Source organism: Vidua macroura, chromosome 8 (genome assembly GCF_024509145.1).
Source record: "Vidua macroura isolate BioBank_ID:100142 chromosome 8, ASM2450914v1, whole genome shotgun sequence".
In the NCBI taxonomy this organism is placed as follows: domain Eukaryota; kingdom Metazoa; phylum Chordata; class Aves; order Passeriformes; family Viduidae; genus Vidua; species Vidua macroura.
This window is the reverse complement of record NC_071578.1, coordinates 4,316,753-4,323,770: the sequence shown is the minus strand read 5'-3', so window position 1 is coordinate 4,323,770 and position 7,018 is coordinate 4,316,753. Positions and strand designations below refer to the sequence as shown.

Below are 7,018 nucleotides of genomic sequence, written 5' to 3'. Positions count from 1 at the left end.
GACAGCCTTCCAAGCACAACTCCCTTGTAGTTTTTCCAGTCTTGAATAAAACATCCTTATCAAATACATCCTACAAGAGACATTCCTTTAGATGAGAAAGTAGCATCCCTTTTCTGGGTAAGCTCTGTTTGTTTCCAGCCATGCATTTCAGAAGGAGCACTTGAAAGACTGACAGAGAAATGCTGAAGAACTCAGATTTTTAAAAGGCCCTGATAATATGAAAGGATTTGCAGTAGGAAGGGGACACCCATTGAGAACAGCTCAGACTCTACAGCAGTTAATCTTTGGCAAACACAAAATTGTGTTTATGTGCCTGGACAGCGTGACAGGAGCTCTAAAATCTGATGGTGGAAGGATTCATTTTGATGGCCTGGGAAAGGAGCGTTTCTGTGTGGGGCAAGCTGTTAAATGTCTTCTCACCCTTTCTCCTTTCTCCCTCTGGACGTCCAAACCCTGATGCAAGGAGGTGCCTCAGCATTCTCCATATTTAATGTTAGCCACGGAATCAAGCAGTGCCTGGGTGGAATTCTGCTTCCCCACAATAGCTGGAAGCCCAGATGTGCAGACTTCTTCAGGAGAGATCCCACTTGGGCAAATAAAGGAACAAGGAAACTCAGCCCTGCCCTTTCCTCAGGATGGAAAAGAGAAAGCTGAACCCAAGGTGACCCAAAGTTTGTCACCTGTGCTTACAGTGGGGACGCTCAGGGGTGGCAGATAAAGATGGGGAAAGAATCTGGGTGAAATAGGGGCTGCAGTGGGTAATTCCTGCCAGGGAACCAGGGCTGCTGTGCTCTGCACATCCTCGTCAGCAGCCTGCAAGCCAGGGCTTTTTGGAGCTGCTAGCAGTGGGGCACCACAGAATCACAGCACACAGGCTCATGCTCCAGCCTAGCTAGAGTGTAACTCTTTAGAAAAATAATGAAAAAGAAGAGGCAGTGCTGAGACAGGATAAATAAGGAGATAAATCACTTTGCAATACAATACAGCCAAAACCTGAAAATAAACAATTACTTTAAATCATATCAAGCACCTATCACAAACATCACATTTATACAATTGATCCACGTGTAAATTAGCCAATTAATTCTGAATTGCAACACTAATGAAATAATAATTATCTGTTTACAATGGAATGGTACGAGAGAAAGTCTAGAAACAGAAATAAAGATTGCAGCAAAATCCACTCAGCTCCATCACCAGTGGGCAAGGGGGGAATGGTCAATACCAGTCTTTAACATCCAGATATTTCTGGGGAGGGGGAATAAATAAAATATGTAAATAAGCAAGAAATCTATGGACCTTAAATAATAGAGACAGAGAAATGCTCTTTTAGAACACTGCAGGGGTGTTTTTTTTTTGTTTGTTTGTTTTGTAGCAAAGAATTGCAAAGCGAGAATTTCTTGTAAGTTAACCAGAGGCTGGTTTGATTTTTTTTTTTTTTGTCCTTGCTTGGCTTTCTACCGTGAATTGTTTGCCCTGAGGGGCTCCAAAGGGATTAGGACCTCATAATTACCAAAGCAGTGAAAGATGGATGGAAAAGGGTGGGAGCTTCAGTACAGAATTATTTTGGTGACTCATATCTAAATAAAATCTACACTGAGATGGAGAAATGCACTGGGGTCTTCTATAAGAACTTTCCACCCTTGGCTTTTCATGTAAGAGCTGCAAACATTTAGCACAGAGCTTTAGCCCACGTCTCAGGCAGGAGCCTGAGTTAGGTGGCTATTGGCTGTTTTCTGGATAGAAACTATTTTCTGTCTGTACATTTCCTCTGTACATTTTACCCCAGAGTTGAGGGATATTCCCAGAGAAACAGCATTTCTTTGAAAAATTCCCAATGACCTTTTCTTTGCCAGGTGCTTTAAGTTGTTAATGAGAGCAGGAAAAAGAAACAGTTGTTAATAACAGAATATTTCTGCAAACTATTAATTGCTGAGACCCCATCCCCAAGATGTGTGGAAGGGACATGAAACACCACATCTGTTGCAGCTAAAAACGTTGTGTGACTGGTTCTATACAAATTCTCCCTCTATTTATAACTTCCAAGTGTTCAGGAGGAGGAAAGAGTCCCGGGCAGATTGATTCAGATTAAAAAAAAAAAAAGTCTCGTTTCAAAATGCCAAGTGGGTGTCTTTAAAACTAAAGCAAGAAAAATCAGGTAGATTTGATCAGGGCATTAAAATGTTTAGAAGTAGAGATTGTTGCCCCTATGCACAGATGAGCACATCCAAGTCCAGAGCTCTGTGTGTGCCAGGGCAGATGCTTGCAGGTGTTGATGCTCAAAGGTATTCCAAACGTTTAGAATGATGCCAGAACTGAGTCCTTCCTTCCTTCCTTCCTTCCTTCCTTCCTTCCTTCCTTCCTTCCTTCCTTCCTTCCTTCCTTCCTTCCTTCCTTCCTTCCTTCCTTCCTTCCTTCCTTCCTTCCTTCCTTCCTTCCTTCCTCTCCTTCCTCTCCTTCCTCTCCTTCCTCTCCTTCCTCTCCTTCCTCTCCTTCCTCTCCTTCCTCTCCTTCCTCTCCTTCCTCTCCTTCCTCTCCTTCCTCTCCTTCCTCTCCTTCCTCTCCTTCCTCTCCTTCCTCTCCTTCCTCTCCTTCCTCTCCTTCCTCTCCTTCCTTCCTCTCCTTCCTCTCCTTCCTTCCTCTCCTTCCTCTCCTTTCTTCCTCCTCTTCCTCTCCTTCCTCTCCTTCCCAGCCCTTCCTTCCCTCCCGGCTACCGGCGGGCAGTAGGCGGTATTACCGCCCTACCGGGGTCGCGTCGCGGTTCCCAGGGCTCCAGGGAGCTGCCGCTTCCCGGTGTCCCGGGGTGTGCGGGGCGCTGCGGGGAACGCTCCGGGCCCGCCCGGCCCCGAACGCGGGGCGCTCCCGCGGCCCGCCAGGGGGCGCCCTGCGCCCGGACCCCGGGAACGGCGGGGACGGAACCGGGAACGGGGCAGGGATGGAGCCGGGAACGGGGCAGGGATCAGCGAGCAGGGCACGGATGGAACCGAGAACGGGGCAGGAATGGAACCGGGAACAGTGGGGATGGATCAGCAAGCGGGGCAGGGATGGAACCGGGAACAGCGGAGATGAATCTGGGAACGGGGCAGGGATGGAACCGGGAACAGGGCAGGGATGGATCCCGGGATCACCCCGTGCCTGAACACGCAGAGCGGCAGGGATAGATCCTAGAAGTACCGTGCTCGGATTCCGAGAACGGCAGGGATCGATCCCGGGAGCGCCCCACGACCGAACCCCGGGAGCGCCCGGAGCTCGAAGCCCAGGAGCAGGGCAGGAACGAATCCCGGGATTCGGGCAGGAACGAATCCCGCTGCCTCGTGCCCTGATCCCACGAGCGGCGGGCCCGAGTCGTGCCCGTTGTCGCCCCTCCGCCGCGGGCTCGACGTGTCCCGCCGGCCCCGCTGCTGCGCGGCCGGGAGCCGAGGCGGCGGCAGAGCTGCGCGGGGCGCGGAGGGCACCGTCGGGGGAGAGCTCTCCCGCCGCCCCGCAGCCCCCGCCCCGCAGCCGTCCGCTGAATCGTTTCTGCCCCGCGGCGGAGCGGAGCGCAGAGGGTGTCCGGTGCCCGGTATCCCGGCGGGGCCCGGCCCGGCCCGCTCCCCCCGCTCGGCCGCGGGCGGCTTTTGTTCCCGGCGGCGCGGGGCGGGGGCGCGGGGGGCGGCGCGGCGGGGCGGGGGCGGTTTTGAGGCTGGAGCGGCGCGGCCCGTGCCATTCGCCTGCCGCCGCTCCCGCCGCGCTCCGCCGAGCCGGTCCCTTTGTGCCGCCGGCCCGGCCCCGCTCGCTGCCTAATTGGACTCTGTAAACACCACGAACGGGCGGGCGGTCGCCGCCTCCGGGCACGGCGGCGCGTCGCGGAGGGGGGGCCGGGGCCGCGGCGGCTGCGAGCAGGGGCTGCGCGGAGCCCTCTCCTCCCGCCGCCTCCCGGCCGATCCCATTCGCCTTTGTGCGTGCCCAATCGCCGCGTGCTCCCCGCGCGGAACGGGGATGACATTTTGATTTCATCATTAGCATCCGGCGTCAGGTTGACGCAGCATCAGCGGCGGCGGGAGGCGGCGGCGGCGGCGGCGGCGGCGGCAGCGACGACCCCGGCTCTCCGCCTGCCCGCAGCAGCCCCCCGGTGCCGCGGGCTGCGCGGGTCCCCCCGGCCCCCCGCCCTGCCGCCCCCCCATGCGAGGGGCCCCCGGCCGGCCCCGCCGCCGCGCTCCCACGCCGCCCCGCCGCGCCTGTCCCCCGCGCCGCCGGGAGCCGCCACCTGCGCGCCGGGCGCGGGCTGCGGGGCCAGCGGCGGCCAGGAGCCGGGCGGGCAGCGGAGGATGCCGGAGACCGGGCAGGAGCCACCCAGCGCCCCTCCGCCGCCCCCCAAGGAGTCCTTCTACATCAAGAACCTGCTCAACGGCGGCCCCCCCAAGGCGCCCCCCAAGCAGCCGCGGGCGCTGTTCGCCCCCTCGGGCAAGGCGGCGGTGGACGGCGCCGGCTTCGCCCTCTCGCAGGTGGGCGACCTCGCCTTTCCCCGCTTCGAGATCCCGGCGCCGCGCTTCGCCCTGAGCGCCCACTGCCTGGAGCGCGCCCAGACCTGGTGGTACCCCTACGCCCTGACGCCGGCCGGAGCCCACCTGCCCCGCACGGAAGGTACCGCTCCCCAAAACTTCCATCACTCCTTCCTTCCCTCCGTCGCTCCCCGGCGGGGCGGCGGCCGTGGGGACCGGGGGCGGCGGGGCGGGGGGGGTGAAGCCGGCGCTGGGGCGGCGCGGGGATCCGGCCGGCTCGTCCCGTTCCCCCTGACGGGACGCGGGGCCTGGGGTGGTGAAGGTGTCTCTTTGTGTCCCTCATCTCCCCCTTCATGCCCCGCTTCGTCCTTCCCATCCAGCCGCAGAGAAATCCCTGCTGAGGGACTCGTCCCCCGCCTCGGGCACCGACCGGGACTCCCCGGAGCCGCTGCTGAAGGCGGAGGGGGAGCAGAAGGAGCTGGACTCCAAGAGCCCCGACGAGATCGTCCTGGAGGAGAGCGACTCGGAGGAGGCGAAGAAGGAGGGAGGCGCGGAGGACTGGAAGAAGCGGGAGGAGAGCCCGGAGAAGAAGCCGTGCCGCAAGAAGAAGACGCGCACGGTGTTCAGCCGCTCGCAGGTCTTCCAGCTGGAGTCCACCTTCGACATGAAGCGCTACCTGAGCAGCTCGGAGCGCGCCGGCCTGGCCGCCTCGCTGCACCTGACAGAGACCCAGGTGAAGATTTGGTTCCAGAACCGCCGCAACAAGTGGAAGCGGCAGCTGGCGGCCGAGCTGGAGGCGGCCAACCTGAGCCACGCCGCCGCGCAGCGCATCGTCCGCGTCCCCATCCTCTACCACGAGAACTCGGGCGCGGAGGGGGGCGCGGGGGGCGGCGGAGCCCCCGGCACGCAGCCCCTGCTCACCTTCCCTCACCCCGTCTACTATTCCCACCCCGTGGTCACCTCCGTGCCGCTCCTGCGGCCCGTCTGAGCCCGGCCGCCGCTGCGCGGAGGGGCGCGGAGAGGCGCGCAAGGCACCCGGCCGCTTGTAAGTACTGCAGCCCCCCGTGCGGGTCACCCGGCCGGCGTCTGCGGAGCGCGGGGGACTGCGGGGACACGAGTGCGGGGCTGGGGGGACCCCTTGGCGGGTGGTGGTAGGAGGGAAGTCGCGGAAATTTAGGGAAACAAAAAAAAAAAAGAAATAAAAATGTGGGGGGAGGGAAACGAAAATGAAGAAAATGAAAGCGGGGACTTGTAGAGAAACCCTGGAGCTGTCACACCTTTTGTAAAAGTGGATGAAAACCGCGATGGTCTCTCTGTGGCTTTAGTTCTATTTTTGTAAAAAAAAAAAAAAAAAAGGAAGAAAAAGAAAAAAAAAAAAAAAAAGAAAAAAAGGGGGAAAAAGAAAAAAGGATAGTAATAAAATAAAATGAATGGTCCCAGGCCACTCCTCGAGATTTGCCAAAAGCTAATGGGAAGCTGAATTTCTGTTCCTTTCGGATCTCTTCTTCTGCCTCCAAATAATTGTCCAGGCTCCTGATCCTGTCGTGACTCAAACTTCATCGACCACGGCTTTTCATTTAAACAGATCTTTGCCTCTTTGCTTGCCTACGTTTTGTACCTTTCGGTTTCTGCCATGAGACTTTCACAAGCAAGAAATACAGCCTCAAAGTGAACGGTTAAATACACTCACACGCTTTGAGTGACCCTTATTTATTATCGTTTACTAGACATTTTAAATTCTTGTTTATAATTCTTGTTTTCCTAGTTGTTGGGTTGTTTCGGGTTTTTTTCCTTGTAAAGTTATTTCGGTATCTGGGGGGGTGGGGGGGATATCTGTGCCCTTTTGCTTTCTTTTGTAATACTAATTATTATTATTAATAATAATATTATTGTACTTTTGAACTGTGCAATATTGTACGACGATTCTTAAAGCACTGCTTTTATTTGAATGGTGAGGAAAGGGTTTTTAGCATTGTAAAATTGCGTTTCTTCATGTTGTGCAAAATAAAATAAAAAAGAATTAAAAGCGAAGGAAAGTGAGAAGAGAGGAGCAGGGCATGGGAATTAGCATCGGCTCGGCTTATGCGAATAAATAAGGGAGATTCGGTGAGCTGGGCGCTTTAAGTGAAGGACAATCAACTTTAGGGTAATTTTAATTTATTTGATATGATGTACAGTTTTCTTCTAAAGTCCATTGAGTTTGTGGATTTTAATAGGCAGAAATCAAGTGAGGAGTGGACACCTCTAGTTCTCTCTCTGTCTTAGTGTCTGCTCACCTGTTGTCTGACAATTGTTTGCTGTCTTCCCAAGGGTTTGGGTTGGTTGGTTTATTTTCTTTGTTTGATTTTAAATTTTGTTTTCCTATTTCGGTTGTACCCTCTGCCCTCTCGCTTTCTGTTAGGGATCAGTCCTATTTTTAAAACAGCCTATATTGTTATAAACTTAATGTTGTGGTGGAAAAAAAAAAATCAATAAAACCCGTTCCTTATCATTTTTAAAGTGTGGTTTTGGGCGGACAAAAAAAAAAAAAAAAAAAA

General features: G+C 55.3%; 1 protein-coding gene across 1 annotated transcript; it reads left to right on the top strand.

Annotated features, from left to right (window-relative positions):
- Positions 1–4,307: 4,307 nt before the first annotated feature.
- On the top strand, positions 4,308–5,583 carry HMX3 (H6 family homeobox 3). Its single transcript, XM_053984058.1, has 2 exons — positions 4,308–4,623; positions 4,862–5,583. Exons 1-2 carry the CDS (start codon positions 4,308–4,310, stop codon positions 5,467–5,469), a joined length of 924 nt encoding a protein of 307 aa, XP_053840033.1. The 3' UTR covers positions 5,470–5,583.
- Positions 5,584–7,018: the final 1,435 nt, after the last annotated feature.

What these genes read in the sequence shown, in the direction of transcription:
- HMX3 (XM_053984058.1), top strand. Translation starts at nt 4,308, where the DNA reads ATGCCGGAGACCGGGCAGGAGCCACCCAGCGCCCCTCCGCCGCCCCCC. An exon ending in CCACCTGCCCCGCACGGAAG is followed by an intron (nt 4,624 to 4,861) that starts GTACCGCTCCCC and finishes CTTCCCATCCAG; the next exon opens with CCGCAGAGAAATCCCTGCTG.